Here is an 18,033-nt window from a genome sequence, read left to right on the forward strand (position 1 = left end):
CTGGAATGTACACAGTTGATTTTCCTCTTTATTTTAATCTTAGAAGTCAATACATACATTAACATTAAAGCACAATGCGCACTTAATTCACTAATGGCCTGGTAGCTCCCTGGTAGCTCCGGCGCACACATCAATGCACATTTTCGCCTCATCTTGTTGTCACGGCTGCCCCCAAGCTGCGTGGATACGATAGTCTATGATTCCATGTAGGTAGGGGTACCGGAGCGCCAAGTCTAGTTCCAAACGGCTCCTTAATAGCTTCTACTCCCAAGCCATAAAACTGCTGAACAATTAATCAAATACCCCGCCTGGAACCCCAAAAAGCGCTTTGCCTGGATTGAGTGTTGCCTTGTTAATGTCCAAAAGCGGAAGTCAAGGGTGATATGATCCATCACTATCTGTTCTACGTTTGTCGTGTCTAGACATGGTATTGAAATTAGTCTCTTAAAGTCCACTGTGTCTGCATTGTGACCAGAGTTCCTGGTGCCAGCCTGTAAGAAAATTATTTAACAGATATTCTTTTAACATTTTTTTTTTTTTACGACAATTATTGATGCCATAAGTCAATGATACCTGTCAATGGACAAGATACAATGGATCCTCTGGAGGTGGTAAGGAAGATCTGATCACAATGCATATCTTAATTGAATACTTCTGTCTAAAACTGTGAGCCCAATCAGAATGTGGACAAGATGCATGTTATACCCAGTGCATGTTAGCACCAGATACCAGCACCAGATATAAACAGGGCTAAAGACTTCCAACCTGGAACAGGTGTGGGGAGTTAGGAGGAGGAAGAGAGTGACATCATTAACAAACTTTATTTTTAAGTTGAACTGTACATGTTTTTACATCATAGTGAATGCATAGATCAAGAACAGGGTCATGTGGATTTCACTGAAGTCACATGATGCTGGTGGCAGACTTGAAAGCCCTCAGTTTGCTCATTTAAAAAAGATAGGATATCTTTCCCTGCACAATCTCTTTTACAAACACCAGAAAATACTATCAAAATACTATTCCTTGTGACATTGTAAATCATTACTATTGCTAAATTCCATCCAAAAGTGCAAAACTGTAGAGAAAATATGAGGCTTTGTATACAAATTGCACACATGTAGACCACTTATAAAATACAAAAGAAAAGCTCCCAATACAAATGGAAAACAGTTCTCTGTAAAAGCAGCATTCGATGTAGCTACTGAGCCCCATTGGTGTAGGTAGGGTGAAGTTGCCCCTAGAATCTGATCTTGGGTCAGTGTTGAAATTTTCCTCACTAAGGGTTAAGGTTATGACTGGTGGAGGGGAAGCTCATCCTAGCTCTGTACTAAAGGAAAATTCACCCCAGAGCTGGCTTCATTAGTGAAGAACATTGGTCGCCTCCTTGACTGATGGTATGACTGAGATGTCATTCCTTATTGCTTTCAGATACTAGAATACATAGAAAGGAAAATATCAACACTTAGGATCCTTACAAGAACAAAAAAAACAGAGGTCCTATTTATACACAGTATCTAAAATGTATGGCTATAACAAAATTCTAAAATCCCTTATAACGAAACATAACGAAATCATATTCCTATGATGGTATATAATCTATAGGCCTGCTGTTATGCTCAATCCAGATCTTATCCAAAGAGACCTTACACAAACCTAAGCTTGCCATGGTACACTACACTATGCCTTGAGGTGCTCAGGGAGGATAGCCTAAACACAAAAGAGCATAAGCCCTGGGCACAGCAGTGTATTCTCAAAGATGCGGACTATAGCAAGAACTGGCTATGCAAAACACGTGTAAATCCACACTTGGAAAATCGTAATTTTTTATCTTTAAAGTGCAGTTTTACATGTGTCTTTTGTAATTAAAACATAATTCAAAACTATGTTGAAGGGGAACTTATCTCCTATAGGCAAAAGTTGGCACTTGCTTTGTCAGTAAGTGACATTGAGCTTATAGGTCACAGTAATAGATCATGTTAGTTGATAGTGTGCTGTATAATATAACCTTGAAGCAATACAACCAAATTATTATGTTGCAGTTATCTTAATGAAATCATTAAACATTCTTTTGCATCAAAACCATTTGAAAATTGATTTCTTAAAAACTATCCTTTTGGGATATAAATGCTCCCCACGTGCTTTTTACATTAGAATAAATATTGCAGTCTTTCATTTCAAATCTTGGAACTATGGAAAAACTTGAGGAAAGCCTATTAACGGTCGAAGAGAGTTCCTTTATAGTGTATAACCCATGAGTCTGAGTCGTTTAAACAGAAGGCTTCAAAAGCTCCCACAGACACAAGAAATTGGTAGCAAAGCTTTCAATCTCTTGTATTACTTAGTGGCCATTTTCCCCCCACACAATTATCTTCCCTTCAGCCTGGCAGCATTTGAGGAAGACACAAAGTAACTAACTCCTCCTAAACACAACGTAGTCTAGCTGTACTTGTTTTATTAACATTATTCATGTTTTTGTAGCATGAAAAAGATGCTATTTTGTCCAGTATTGTCCTCTGTATTGTGTGATTACAATGCGAGCAGTTGCTCAATAAGTGTCATCTTACTTGTGGACACTGTGTTAGTCTATGATAGAAAACAATCATAGCTAATAACATGGTATAAATGTGTACGCAATAACCTCTCTATCTCTGTTTAACAAGACCATGTAGGGAACTCATAAGGCTACCCTTTTAACTCTTCACCTGTGGTTAAGTTTTGAATTCCTGGTTTTCCTACAGATGTAGGATCTAAATTTGGACCCAGTTTGCTACAGCAGGAAAATAATCCTGCAGCAACAGAAAATGTGAATTATTATGTGGATTATAATTAATGGGCATTTTTTAGGGTTTGATAGATTTTTGTAAGGGAAAATCAAGTCTGAAATGTAAAAGTGGAAATAAACTTTAGAAGCCTCTTTAAGCCTCAAATACACAACAGGTTTTACATTTCATGAAAGTTCTCCTGCAAGAGGGTAATCAAATTAAGACCCTACATCTGTACGTTTGTTTCACCACATACTCTATGGGAAGAGTCCATTAGGTCAAAACAACCACCATGTCTGTAGGGTGTTTGTGCTCTAACTAAAACATGACCAACACACTCAAAACATAAAAACATTAGTGTTAAAAATATAGGGATCCAACAAAAACTGCTTTTTTTTAAATAAAAAAGCTAAACCAAACATAAAATAGTGTACTTGGTGGGGCATCCATAAACAAATACGCATTTGAAAAAAAACTATAACCTTCACCCTGCGTAAGTATCCATTATCCAGGCTTAGAAATCACTCCCATCGTATATAATCGTCTTCTCGATTGTCAAGTGGTAGAGGACTTTCTTTGAGATGAACCTGTCAGGGTTGTAGTGAAGAAATAGAACAATATAACATTTTGCAACAAAAATTAAACCCTCACAAGCAACTTCATAGTACTGCAGTGCTTCAGAGAGCTGTCATCCTTCACCACAAGGGCACATGGGAACTGGAGACTGACTTGATGCTAGCGATAGATGTTCTACAGAAGCACACTGCCATGAGAATGTGGGTTTCAGTGTGGTTACAGTTAAGAACGTGACTGTTTTGCCTACCGTTGGCTGAGAAGGGATAACGTTCTGCTCTACACAAGCACACGGAGAGGTAAAGAGTGTCGACTGACTACAAGGGTCATTCTAATAATAAAGGTGTGTGGTGTATCATACCTTGAGAAGGAGTTGTCAAAGATGAGAGTGTAGAGACCAGGGTTCCTGACTTTCAGCTGGCCTTGGATGGTCTCTTTGTGAGAGTTACAGCGAGTCAGAGGAATCAGCACCTGAGACGAGAACACGAGAATAAGTAAATGGATTCCTAGCTTATAACACTCAGTGATAATATTGTCGATGTGGAGCTGTTTATATTTGAGATATTAAAGTTCATGTTCAAAAAGAGGCCCACATCTTCAGTCTTGTTGTAATTTGATAGGTTAATTGAATTGGGAATTGGGAAGTGGGGGAGCCCTTCTTTTAGGTGACCATTCAAAACCAAAAGTTATTTTATTGAGAGTTTTAGCCCCCGCTCTCTCCTGTCCCTATGGAAACCTCTTTCTCAAAGCTAATAATCCCGACCACGTTCTGCTCGTGTTATTTTACACACACAATGTAGCTACTGCTCACACTCCCCGTCTGTTTAAGTTTCAGTCTTTACTCAACCTCTTCTCAACCATGATGATGTAGCCTCTCTCTCTACTTCTAAACAGCTGAAATAAAAACCTTGTGACGATTTAAACGAACATTCCCACAAATATTTATTGTCAGTTGTAACATATACTGCAGTTCCACAAGCAGAACGCAGTCCCTAACACATTGCATTGGAGCAAAAACAATCAGTGTTTTCTGTGATGATGTAGGATCATCTTTGTAGTTGCTGCCATATTGTAGCCACTAGCCACCAGCCACTAGCCTGAGTTCCTGAAAAACAGAATGTAACTCCCTGCTTGAGTTTTAACCCTTCTATCAAATCAAACATAATGCAACATAATGAGAGTTACAGCAAAAAAACATAAATAAAAAACAATGACAATAAGAAAATATTTATTTATTATACAACAAACATAAGAGGATAAAACAAACATAAGAATAACAATAAAAACTGAAAGACTAACTAACCGTAAGTTAGTTAAAAACTTCTTAGGGCTGAAATCCGTTAACGGGATGATATGACAACAGCCAGTGAAAGTGCAGGGCGCCAAATTCAAAACAACAGAAATCTCACAATTAAAATTCCTCAAACATACATGTATCTTATACCATTTTAAAGGTAATCTTGTTGTTAATCCCACCACAGTGTCCGATTTCAAATGTGCTTTACAGCAAAAGCACCACAAACGATTATGTTAGGTCACTACCAAGCCACAAAAAACACAGCCATTTTTCCAGCCAAAGATAGGAGTCACAAAAAGCACAAACAGAGATAAAATTCATCACTAACCTTTGATGATCTTCATCAGATGACACTCATAGGACTTCATGTTACACAATACATGTGTTTTGTTTGATAAAGTTCATATTTATATCAAAATCTGAGTTTACATTGGCGCATTACGTTCAATTCTAGGCTGTCTCCACCGGCTCACAATTGACCCAGTGTCATATGGGTTAGGGGAGGGTCTGGCAGGCCGGGATGTCCTTGTCCCATCGTGCTCTAGCGACTCCTGTGGTGGGACGAGTGCATGCACACTGACACGGTTGCCAGGTGTACGTGTTTCCTACGACAAGAATTGCGAAGGTGTCCAATTGTGTCAAGAAGCAGAGTGGCTTGGCGGGGTCGTGTTTCGAAGGACACATGGCTCTCGACCTTCACCTCTCCCTAGTCCGTACGGGAGTTGCAGCGATGGGACAAGACTGTAACTACCAATTGGATACCACAGCGATGGGGGTATAAAAAAAAAAAAATAATAATAATAAAGTTCACTGATGTCATGTTTTGACCTCTTATTTTTCAGAGTTCCCAGCTGTCTTGAAAGCACCATAAAACTCATGGTAGGCTACCCTTCGCCAGCTCTTATCAGTGCTCTCGTCTGAATTAAAACCAAATACCGATCCAGGTTGGATGTGACAGCAGAGATGAGGTGCTCACTATCGACCACGCCCCCTGACTTTGAGAAGCTCTGACGCGACATGCATCAAGCACACCCATCTCATTAGTGGTGGTGAGATAAAATAGATTACATCAGACTAATTTGCGATTGACTGTCATATCCCCACAATAAAAGTATGGATCATGAGTTGAGAAGACAATCAGAAATACTGTTAGAATGTTTTTCAATTTTCTGTCATAGCCCCAAATATATATATATTTTACATTGACTGTTAATTACATACTTTTTTTCAAATGGGTGGGGTCTCGAAAATGTTCAGATGTCAAAATGGGGTGGTAGTCCCAAAAGGTTTAGGAACCCATGCTTTAAAGGGTTCCCTTTCACCTGTTACCATGGTTATGCATTTTGCTTTTCATAATTGTTTCCATTAGAAGCATTTACATTTAGGCCTGTCAATAGTAGAGGTTGACCGATTATGATTTTTCAACACCAATACCGATTATTGGAGGACCAATAAAAGACGATACCGATTAATCGGACGTTTTTTGTATATATTTGTAATAATGACAATTACAACAATACTGAAGGAACAATGAACACTTATTTTAACTTAATACAGTATAATACAGAAATTAAATCTATTTAGTCTCAAATAAATAATAAAACATGCTCAATTTGGTTTACATAATGGAAAAACACAGTGTTGGAAAAGAAAGTAAAAGTGCAATATGTGCCATGTAAAAAAGCTAACGTTTTAAGTTCCTTGCTCAGAACATGAGAACATATGAAAGCTGGAGGTTCAATATTCCCAGTTAAGAAGTTTTAGGTTGTAGTTATTGGAATTACGAAGCGTCGACTATTTCTCTCTATACCATTTGTATTTCATATACCTTGGATGTTCTAATAGGCACTTTAGTATTGCCAGCATTAGCTCCGGAGTTGATAGGCTTGAAGTTATAAACCGCGTGTGAATCAAGCATTGCTAAGAGCTGTCGGCAAACGCAGTAAAGTTTGAATGAATGCTTATGAGCCTGCTGCCGCCTACCCCCGCTCAGTCAGACTGCTCTATCAAATATCAAATCATAGACTTAATTATAATATAATAAACACAGAAATACAAGCCTTTGGTCATTAATATGGTCAAATCTGGAAACTATCATTTCGAAAAACTTTTATTCTTTCAGTGAAATACAGAACCGTTCCGTATTTTATCGAACGGGTGGCAACTCTAAGTCTAAATACTTCTGTTACATTGCACAACCTTCAATATTATGCCATAATTACGTAAAATTCTGGCAAATTAGTTCACAACGAGCCAGGCGGTCCAAATTGTTGCATATACCCTGACTCTGCGTGCAATGAACACAAGAGAAGTAACCCAATTTCCCTAGTTAATATTGCCTGCTAACATGAATTTATTTTAACTAAATATGCAGATTTTAAAAAAATGACTTCTTTGTAATGATTTTTAAAAAGGCATTGATGCTTATGGTTAGGTACATTCGTGCAACGATTGTGCTTTTTTCGCGAATGCGCTTTTATTAAATCATCCCCCGTTTGGCGAAGTAGGCTGTGTTTCGATGATAAATTAACAGGCACCGCATTGATTATATGCAACACAGGACCAGCTAGATAAACTAGTAATATCATCAACAATGTGTAGTTAACTAGTGATTATGTGAAGATTTATTGTATTTTATAAGATAAGTTTAATGCTAGCTAGCAACTTACCGTGGCTCCTTGCTGTACTCGCGTAACAGGTGGTCAGCCTGCCATGCAGTTTCCTCATGGAATGCAATGTAATCGGTCATAATCGGCACCCAAAAATGTTGATTGCCAGTTGTTATGAAAACTTGAAATCAGCCCTGCCTATTAATCGGTCGACCTCTAGTCCATAGTTAATTCCCTGGAGTGCAATGGACTACCTGAGCTGCACCAGGCTGCTTGCTCTACTTTAGGTGAAAGGTCAATAAAGAGTTCTGTTCTCAGCAGGGGGAGCTCCTCTCTCATTTACACTGCTCTCGGGTGAAGCTTCCCCTAGGTACAGATTTAGAATAATCTTTCCGTTCCCAATCCAGAATTTAAACATTAGTTTGGGAAAGGCAAAACTGACCAAAGATCAGCGTCTAGTTACAACATCATCCTACACTATTTAGAGTCAACAAGGGTTATGATTTGCTACTGGGATCATATGTATCAAGCGTCTCCCAGTAGGAATGCTGATTTAGGATCAGTTTTGCCCTTTAGATCATAATGAACAAACTTACATGGACAGGGGCGGGTGATCCTAGATCAGCACTCCTACTATGAGACACTTGATATATACAGCCCCTGATTCAACTCATCTTAGTCTTGATGACTGCACAAAATCCTGCTTGTACCTCCAATAGCTCTTTAGGTCCAGGGTTAGTGACTGACCACTGGTCTATGAGCGGAGCTGGTCCATAGCGGTCCTACCTTGGACTGTTCCACCGGGACGTCGGTGGTCTCACGGTACACCACGCTGAAAGAGATGCTCTTGGGCTCCGAGGAGAACACCCAACTCACGGTAGGCCCACAATCGACCACGGCGATGTTGATCACGCTGTAGCAACTGGACTTGACAAAGAGCTCTCGGGAGCCATCGCCAAACTGAGAGATGTCTTCGATGCTGAGAGGGACAACCAGCCTGCAAACACAACCAGATAGCAGAGGAAGAGTAGGCATTGATTTGACTGAGATTACAACTTGAGTTTTCACACACAATACACTGGCAGTCTTGGCCAGGATTTGGTTTGGTGATCAGGGTAGGTATTGTGGAAAAAGGAAGTACTGGCAGAGGAAGTGCTTTTATTTCCAACATACATGTGTGTGTGATTGTGTGTGTGCAATTGTGTCTGTACCCGCAAGGTTCTAGACTCACGTGACTTCTCCAGACTTGAGAAGGGTGATCTCTGTGTCCTGCACAGTGGGTACATTCTCTTCCGGGTCGTCTGGGGACACTGCTCCTGTGCCTCTGCAGGTCGTGGGTCATATTACAAAAGACGGTGTTGATTTACAACAAAGCTCCTCATAATCACATACAGTGGGGCAAAAAAGTATTTAGTCAGCCACCAATTGTGCAAGTTCTTCCACTTAAAAAGATGAGAGAGGCCTGTAATTTTCATCATAGGTACACTTCAACTATGACAGATAAAATGAGAAAAAAAATCCAGAAAATCACATTGTAGAATTTTTTATGAATTTATTAGCAAATTATGGTGGAAAATAAGTATTTGGTCAATAGCAAAAGTTTATCTCAATACTTTGTTATATACCCTTTGTTGGCAATGACAGAGGTCAAACGTTTTCTGTAAGTCTTCAAAAGGTTTTCACACACTGTTGCTGGTATTTTGGCCCATTCCTCCATGCAGATCTCCTCTAGAGCAGTGATGTTTTGGGGCTGTTGCTGGGCAACATGGACTTTCAACTCCCTCCAAAGATTTTCTATGGGGTTGAGATCTGGAGACTGGCTAGGCCACTCCAGGACCTTGAAATGCTTCTTACGAAGCCACTCCTTCATTGCCAGGGCGGTGTGTTTGAGATCATTGTCATGCTGAAAGACCCAGCCACGTTTCATCTTCAATGCCCTTGCTGATGGAAGGAGGTTTTCACTCAAAATCTCACGATACATGGCCCCATTCATTCTTTCCTTTACACGGATCAGTCTTCCTGGTCCCTTTGCAGAAAAACAGACCCAAAGCATGATGTTTCCACCCCCATGCTTCACAGTAGGTATGGTGTTCTTTGGATGCAACTCAGCATTCTTTGTCCTCCAAACACGACGAGTTGAGTTTTTACCACTGTTCTTGTGATCATTTTTACCCCACGGGGTGAGATCTTGCATGGAGCCCCAGATCGAGGGAGATTATCAATGGTCTTGTATATCTTCCATTTCCTAATAATTGCTCCCACAGTTGATTTCTTCAAACCAAGCTGCTTATTATTGCAGATTCAGTCTTCCCAGCCTGGTGCAGGTCTACAGTTTTGTTTCTGGTGTCCTTTGACAGCTCTTTGGTCTTGGCCATAGTGGAGTTTGGAGTGTGACTGTTTGAGGTTGTGGACAGGTGTCTTTTATACTGATAACAACTTCAAACAGGTGCCATTAATACAGGTAACGAGTGGAGGACAGAGGAGCCTCTTAAAGAAGAAGTTACAGGTCTGTGAGAGACAGAAATCTTGCTTGTTTGTAGGTGACCAAATACTTATTTTCCACCATAATTTGCAAATAAATTCATTAAAAATCCTACAATGTGATTTTCTGGATTTTTTAAAAATAATTTTGTCTGTCATAGTTGAAGTGTACATATGATGAAAATTACAGGCCTCTCTTATCTTTTTAAGTGGGAGAACTTGCACCATTGGTGGCTGACTAAATACTTTTTTGCCCCACTGTACCTACTGTGCCTATTGGCTGATTAACACTATGGGACTGACCAGAACCGTACCGTGCTGTGCTGGACCACATTTTGCTTTCACATTGTCCTTTCCAGCACGGTTCTAGTATTTGTGGTGAATATGTAACCTGGCCCAGTACAGCTAGACTTGGCTACTGTGTAACCTGGCCCAGTACAGCTAGACTTGGCTCCTGTGTAACCTGGAACAGCACAGCTAGACTTGGCTAAGCTTGGCTCCTGTGTAACCTGGAACAGTACAGCTAGGCTTGGCTCCTGTGTAACCTGGAACAGTACAGCTAGGCTTGGCTCCTGTGTAACCTGGAACAGTACAGCTAGGCTTGGCTCCTGTGTAACCTGGGTCAGAACAGCTAGGCTTGGCTCAGCTTTGCTCCAGTGTAACCTGGCCCAGTACATCTAAGGCTTGGCTCCAGTGTAACCTGGCCCAGTACAGCTAGGCTTGGCTCAGCTTGGCTCCAGTGTAACATGGCCCAGTACAGCTAGGCTTGGCTCCATTGTAACCTGGCCCAGTATAGCTAGGCTTGGGTCCAGTGTAACCTGGCCAGTACAGCTAGGGCTTGGGTCCAGTGTAACCTGGCCCAGTACAGCTAGGGCTTGGGTCCAGTGTAACCTGGCCCAGTACAGCTAGGCTTGGGTCCAGTGTAACCTGGCCCAGTACAGCTAGGCTTGGCTCCAGTGTAACCTGGCCCAGTACAGCTAGGCTTGGGTCCAGTGTAACCTGGCCCAGTACAGCTAGGGCTTGGGTCCAGTGTAACCTGGCCCAGTACAGCTAGGGCTTGGATCCAGTGTAACCTGGCCCAGTACAGCTAGGGCTTGGGTCCAGTGTAACCTGGCCCAGTACAGCTAGGCTTGGGTCCAGTGTAACCTGGCCCAGTATAGCTAGGGCTTGGGTCCAGTGTAACCTGGCCAGTACAGCTAGGGCTTGGGTCCAGTGTAACCTGGCCCAGTACAGCTAGGCTTGGGTCCAGTGTAACCTGGCCCAGTACAGCTAGGCTTGGCTCCAGTGTAACCTGACCCAGTACAGCTAGGCTTGGGTCCAGTGTAACCTGGCCCAGTACAGCTAGGGCTTGGGTCCAGTGTAACCTGGCCCAGTACAGCTAGGGCTTGGATCCAGTGTAACCTGGCCCAGTACAGCTAGGGCTTGGGTCCAGTGTAACCTGGCCCAGTACAGCTAGGCTTGGGTCCAGTGTAACCTGGCCCAGTACAGCTAGGGCTTGGGTCCAGTGTAACCTGGCCCAGTACAGCTAGGGCTTGGGTCCAGTGTAACCTGGCCCAGTACAGCTAGGCTTTGGTCCAGTGTAACCTGGCCCAGTACAGCTAGGGCTTGGGTCCGTAGGGGGATCGACTAGATCACCAGAAGGATACAAAGTGAAAGTGTGACAAGTAAAGCTCTTTATTTCGAAGGTTTCTCAGATGACTGAGAAACCTGTGAAGGGAGTGACTTATTGATGGCTACGGTGAGTCACAAATCTATTTTTTGGAATGATCTTGGGTGACATCGCTCACTTTGTTCATGGTATGTTTTCTGATTAAGACACCCCTCACAGACAAGGGTCCAATCAAGCCGAAGCAATATCTGAGATGAGAATATTCTCCAAAACGGGAGACGATGATATAAGAAATCACACTTATAAATGTGGATGTCTTAAATCACACCTCTGGATGCATAAACTCACAGTCATGTTCTCTCCCATTGTTTACACCTGGGGTTCTCCTTGGTCTGCTCATGCCTTCCATTTACAATCATTTCAGCAGCAGGTGTTCATAAATGGAAGGCAGCAGAATGTGTGAAGGTCACACTGAACTTTTTGTCTTTCAGAGATTTGAGAGAGAGTTTGTCAAGACTTTGACATAACTGTTTGAGAGAGAGTTTGTCATGACTGGACACTTGGACTGTGAATGCTGTGTTTGTGTGTGTATGTGTACGTACACATTTGTGTGTGTGTGTGTGTACATACACATTTGTGTGTGTGCGCGCGGGCGTGTTTTATTTGGCTAGGTATCTTCTGTCCACATCTGGTTGCACTCACATGTCTAGCGCCCCCAGTGGCCGTGCATCCTGTTCTCCCTCCAGTGAACCGCCTGTTGTTTGGGACAGTGAGTCGCTGTCGTAGGTCCCGTTCACTTCCTCCTGCGTGATGATGTCATAGGCCGCGTCATCAGACTTGGCACTGGGGTCCGACACTGCACAGGACACAGGACGTCAAACCAGTCATGTACATGTAACACTTTACTGTAGCCTCTTATGTATACATTCATAAAGCCTTCATAAGAGCTACATAAGACATGACAGGAAGTCAAACCTATGCCTATTCTAATACCAGACAGTCATACACGTTTTACACAGAGAAAAGCCACTGTTATGATAACATTGTGTGTTTATGCACAACAGATTGTGATCACCAAGGCTTTTCTCTTGATGTACTTACCAGCCTGTCTACTATCCTCAGAGGTAGACGCAGTGTTGCCAACTCATTTTCAGGGTAAGTTGCTAGAGGCAGGTTGATTTGTAATGACGTAAAACTACGTCATTACGTAGAATACACAACAACGTTACTCAAATTGACTGGCCAGCTCGGCAAAAAATAGGATTTGACATTTGTTCAGGTACAGACTCCCACTCTTTTCTGTACTTCTGGCTGTACAATTTTGATTGAGATATGTTGATTGATGTTGTGAGTTCTGTTCAAGATCAAACATTAGTGACCAACTATAATCATTGGGTTTGGCTCATCGAACCCGTACTACTGCTGCTGCAGTCAGCCAACACGGATTTGCAATTTGCTGAAATTGCTGCTGGCCTGCTGCTGCCTGTGCACGAGCTGAGCGCCTGCTGCTGACATCACTCACAATGCATTTTTGCAGCCAGGCACATGTGTTGTGACTGAGTGTGTGACAGAGAAAATCGCTTTTGTGTCATTTAGAGGGAAAATGCGTGCATTTTAGCGTTTGAGTCACTTTTCAGAAGTTGCTAAAAGTTCCAAATACATTTTTTAAAGTAGCTAAATTTGTTGCTAGGTGCTGTTTGAAAAGAAAGTTGCCAGGGTAGTCTGAAAAGTAGCTAAATCTAGCAACGAAATTGCTAAGTTGGCATCACTGGGTAGACGTATATCCTATATGTTCAAGCACTTGTCTTTTTATATGGGCATAATCATAGAATTACATATGAAATCCCTATTCATTTAATAGGGTCTTTATGGGCCTAATAGTGAAGATATGTTGTTTAACTTTGAAAATGTATTAGCCTACCTTTTAATGTGGCATAAACACAACAAGTCATGATGTTTTTATCCGATTGTCAAACAATTACTCCAAAACGCTTGCCTGACGACTCAAACTGAATTATTCCGCTGCATTATGTTCACTAGATACTTTAGTTCGCTACATACTTTTTGTGGCGACTTCAAAATGAGGAGTGTTGTACAAAACAAAGTCATCAGAGATTGGATCATCTCTAATCAACTAGAGTATCAAAGTTCTGGCTCTGGCCCAACCCATCAGTTTCTGGGTCCAATCAGAACAGTTAGAATGTGTTTGCGTTCTAGAAATCGTTGGGGGGGTACACGGATCCAGACTCATTGTGGAGAAGAAACTAACGTCCGTGGGTGTGGAATAGCGTTTGGCCGTAGCAAGGAGTTTGGGTAGCCAGGCAACATGTAGGCTACCTGCACACGTTACTCAGGGATGGGGGAACGATAGGCTGTGCAGGGGAAAAAATAGCTTTTATGCCTCATTTAGATATTTTTCTGCTTATAATTTCTGACATTTGGTAGGCTATTTCTTAGTCAACTTCTTAGTCTATAATTAGATAGACGCAGTTTGTCTTCTGTCATTACTTGATGCTTGTCCAGAATATTAAATAAAGCCTTGATCACCACAATAATGGCATACATTTCTAGAATGATCAATGCATCATCACCAATCTAGTTGACATCAGTAAAGTTTTATGTTTCATTTCTGCTTCTCTCACAGAAAGAGGCCATTTAGGGACCAGGGGAATTTCAAACGTTTTAAGGAAATGAAAAGGTGTGAAAATGATCCAAAATCTTTCTGATAGTATTTCAACGCATATTTTATGTGGATAAAAATGAGATACTGTCAGCTTTTATGTCGAAAATGCATATTTAGCCTACAAACAGTCCCCAGATTCACAAAATTGTCTTAAGAATACATTTCTTAACTGCCATGTTTTTCCTTTACTATATAAGCAAATGTTCTCTTCCTCAAAACGGTTATTGGAAATGTCTTTGCATTATTTCTAATGCTTCTCCTTAAGCAAATAGTTAAGAAGAAATACGATTCTTGAAAATAAAGTTGGATTTGTTCTTTCCAAGATATCTAAACCCTTCTCTTAAACTCAGGGCAGTGAGAGAATAAGCTAATCAAAGCAATTGAACATGTTTAATTCACTTACAAACTTTATCTAAAAGTTTCAGTATTGATTATTTTAACATTGATTAGGTTTTAGAACTGTAATCTCAGTCGGAAATATGCTAACATGATTACCATTGCAAGCTAGATAGCTAAATCGGTTGCCTAGTGACAACGATCTTAAGAAGATAGTTAAGAAGTTCATAAAAAGATATTTGAAAAGTTTGTAAGAAAATCATGAAATCTTAAAATATTGTTGAGAATTTGCACTTACGAACTATCTTCTAAACTTGATTTCTTCTTATTTATTTTTCTATAAAAAGTGTTTTGTGAATCTAGGCCCAGGTCCCTAACCACACATTCGCATTCTCTCAAGATGCTGAAAAATACATATATTTCTCTACTCCTATTCCCGAGACAAAATTAACATTTGGTCTATCATTTTACTGCCAGGAACACTTAATTCTACAGGAGTTAACATTATAATAGGCTACATGTGAGGCCTACAGTCAGTGTCCAGACTTCAATTACTATTCCAACTATTAGGCTATTCCACTCTATTCCACTCTATTCCACTCTATTCCACTTTATTCCACTCTATTCCACTCTATTCCACTTTATTCCACTCTATTCCACTCTATTCCACTCTATTCCACTTTATTCCTCTAAAATAAAAGTTTTATGAATGACATTCGGTGATTGTCAAGTCTATTCACTCATTTTTGATGGGACTGACATGTGTAAATGATAGATAGTGGTGGCAGGGTAGCCTAGTGGTTAAGAGCGTTGGACTAGTAACCGGAAGGTTGCAAGTTCAAACCCCCGAGCTGACAATCTGTCGTTCTGCCCCTGAACAGGCAGTTAACCCACTAGGCCGTCATTGAAAATAAGAATTTGTTCTTAACTGACTTGCCTAGTTAAATAAATAAATACAAATTTATTGGAATCTATGTTTCAATGATTGTGATAGGCTCATGTTTTACCAGTACGGTGTTCTCCCACTATTTATTTTGTCGGTCCCGGACCGTTCCGACTAACTTTCACCTCTGCCTATCTTGTCTGACAGATTTCAGAACTGTGATGATGATGTATGTCATTGGGATTTGTTGTTACGCTTTGTAACTTTCCACAAAAGAACTGCTCTTTAGGGACTATAAAGATTTCTTGAAGTGTCATTTCTATAGTAGTCATACATTTGTGACATCCCAGTACCATGTTGTGACAAAACAATGCCAATGATTGGCAATGCAATCTCCGCTGCGAGTTTTGTCATTTTCAAATGAAAGCAGTAAAGCAGAATGGAGAGTAAGAAATTCGATTTTAAAATGTTTCCATTTTTGCTCAGAACAAGGTAAACCCCTAGAATCAATCACATTTATAAAGTCCTTTTTATATCAGATGTCACAAAGTGATGTACAGAAACCCAGCCTAAAACCCCAAACAGCAAGCAATGCAGATGTATAAACACAGTGGATAGGAAAAACTCCCTAGAAAGGACAGAACCTAGGAAGAAACCTAGAGAGGAACCAGGCTCTGAGGGGTGGCCGGCACCCCACACCACTTTTTGTAAAGTCCCCCCATGGGGGGGACCAAGAGTATTGGGACGAATTCACTTATATGGGTATTAAAGTTGTCAAAAGTTTAGTCTTTAGTCCCATATTCCTAGCACACAAGGACCTCATCAAGCTTGTGACTCTACGAACTTGTTGGATACATTTGCTGTTTGTTTGTTTTGGTTGTGTTTCATATTATTTTGTGCCCAATAGCAATGAATGGTAAATAATGTATTGTCATTTTGGAGTCACTTTCATTGTAAATAAGAATATAATATGTTTCTGAACACTTCTACATCAATGCGGATGCTACCATGATTATGGATAGTCCTGAATGAATCATGAATAATGATGAGTTACAGAGGCATAAATATCATACCCCCCCAAAAATGCTAACCTCCCCTGTTATGGTAATGGTGAGAGATTAGCATGTCTTGGGGGTATGATATTTGAGCGTTTGCATATGTGTGTACATCTCACCTTTAACCCTGGGAGTGGGTTTGTAGGGGGCTGGTTCGGGGGGTGAGTGAGGACCAAAACTGGGGGGAGGTGGCTGGGTATCGGATGGGCTCAGCTCACCCTCAGTGAACCTCTCCACCACGGCGCTGTGCTGGGAGTAACACTCCCTGCAGCAACGCTCCTTTTTCCCACTGTGCTTGGTCATCACAAAGTTGTTACTACAGTAGTAGCAGAAGACACGTCCACACAGCCTGAAACAAGAAGAGTGTACTGTAGTATTATAACACTGTGGAACATTCACCCAAAACCTGTATCACAGTTCAATAGAGCGGAGCACCTTTTCTCTCAACATCAATTCAAGAGTTACATTCAAATTACCAGTCAGACCGAAGTCTGTGGAAGCCACGATACAAACAAAACAAAGTCACCGACTCTCTCTGACGTGTCCAGTCAGCTCTAAAAGCAATAGAAGCACGACCATTACAGCTTCCTCTGCCAGTACCTCAATTACCTCGACACCGGTGCACCCGCACATTGACTCCAAATTGACTCTGTACCGGTACCCCCTGTATATAGCCTTCACATTGACTCTGTACCGGTACCCCCTGTATATAGCCTTCACATTGTCTCTGTACCGGTACCCCCTGTATATAGCCTTCACATTGACTCTGTACCGGTACCCCCATGTATATAGCCTCCACATTGACTCTGTACCGGCACCCCCTGTATATAGCCTTCACATTGACTCTGTACCGTAACACCCTGTATATAGCCTCCACATTGACTCTGTACCGGTACCCCCTGTATATAGCCTCCGCATTGACTCTGTACCGGTACCCCCTGTATATAGCCTCCACATTGACTATGTACCGTAACACCCTGTATATAGCCTCCACATTGACTCTGTACCGTAACACCCTGTATATAGCCTCCACATTGACTCTGTACCGGTACCCCCATGTATATAGCCTCCACATTGACTCTGTACCGGTACCCCCATGTATATAGCCTCCACATTGACTCTGTACCGGTACCCCCTGTATATAGCCTCCACATTGACTCTGTACCGGTACACCCATGTATATAGCCTCCACAATGACTCTGTACCGGTACCCCCTGTATATAGCCTCCACATTGACTTTCTACTGGTACCCCCATGTATATAGCCTCCGCATTGACTCTGTACCGGTACCCCCTGTATATAGCCTCCGCATTGACTCTGTACCATAACACCCTGTATATAGCCTCCACAATGACTCTGTACCGTAACACCCTGTATATAGCCTCCACAATGACTCTGTACCGGTACCCCCTGTATATAGCCTTCACATTGACTCTGTACCGGTACCCCCTGTATATAGCCTCCACATTGACTCTGTACCGGCACCCCCTGTATATAGCCTTCACATTGACTCTGTACCGTAACACCCTGTATATAGCCTCCACATTGACTCTGTACCGGTACCCCCTGCATATAGCCTCCACATTGACTCTGTACCGGTAACACCCTGTATATAGCCTCCACATTGACTCTGTACCGTAACACCCTGTATATAGCCTCCACATTGACTCTGTACCGGTACCCCATGTATATAGCCTCCACATTGACTCTGTACCGGTTCCCCCATGTATATAGCCTCCACATTG

At 41.6% G+C, this 18,033-nt stretch overlaps 1 protein-coding gene across 2 annotated transcripts in view; it reads right to left on the reverse strand.

The window, feature by feature from the left end:
- Window positions 1-802: 802 nt before the first annotated feature.
- LOC109889062 (FYVE and coiled-coil domain-containing protein 1) overlaps window positions 803-18,033 on the reverse strand; it is a 46,022-nt gene continuing 28,791 nt past the window's right edge. For both annotated transcript variants that reach the window (XM_020480223.2, XM_020480224.2), the window contains exons 13-18: window positions 16,408-16,637; window positions 12,034-12,187; window positions 8,473-8,565; window positions 8,028-8,238; window positions 3,697-3,806; window positions 803-3,349 (exon numbers count right to left, since the gene is read on the reverse strand). In XM_020480223.2, coding sequence (XP_020335812.1) covers window positions 3,277-3,349; window positions 3,697-3,806; window positions 8,028-8,238; window positions 8,473-8,565; window positions 12,034-12,187; window positions 16,408-16,637 — 871 coding nt within the window. In that variant the 3' untranslated portion in view covers window positions 803-3,276. The remainder of the gene's footprint in view (window positions 3,350-3,696; window positions 3,807-8,027; window positions 8,239-8,472; window positions 8,566-12,033; window positions 12,188-16,407; window positions 16,638-18,033) is intronic.

This window comes from Oncorhynchus kisutch, linkage group LG4, assembly GCF_002021735.2.
Source record: "Oncorhynchus kisutch isolate 150728-3 linkage group LG4, Okis_V2, whole genome shotgun sequence".
Lineage (NCBI taxonomy): Eukaryota > Metazoa > Chordata > Actinopteri > Salmoniformes > Salmonidae > Oncorhynchus > Oncorhynchus kisutch.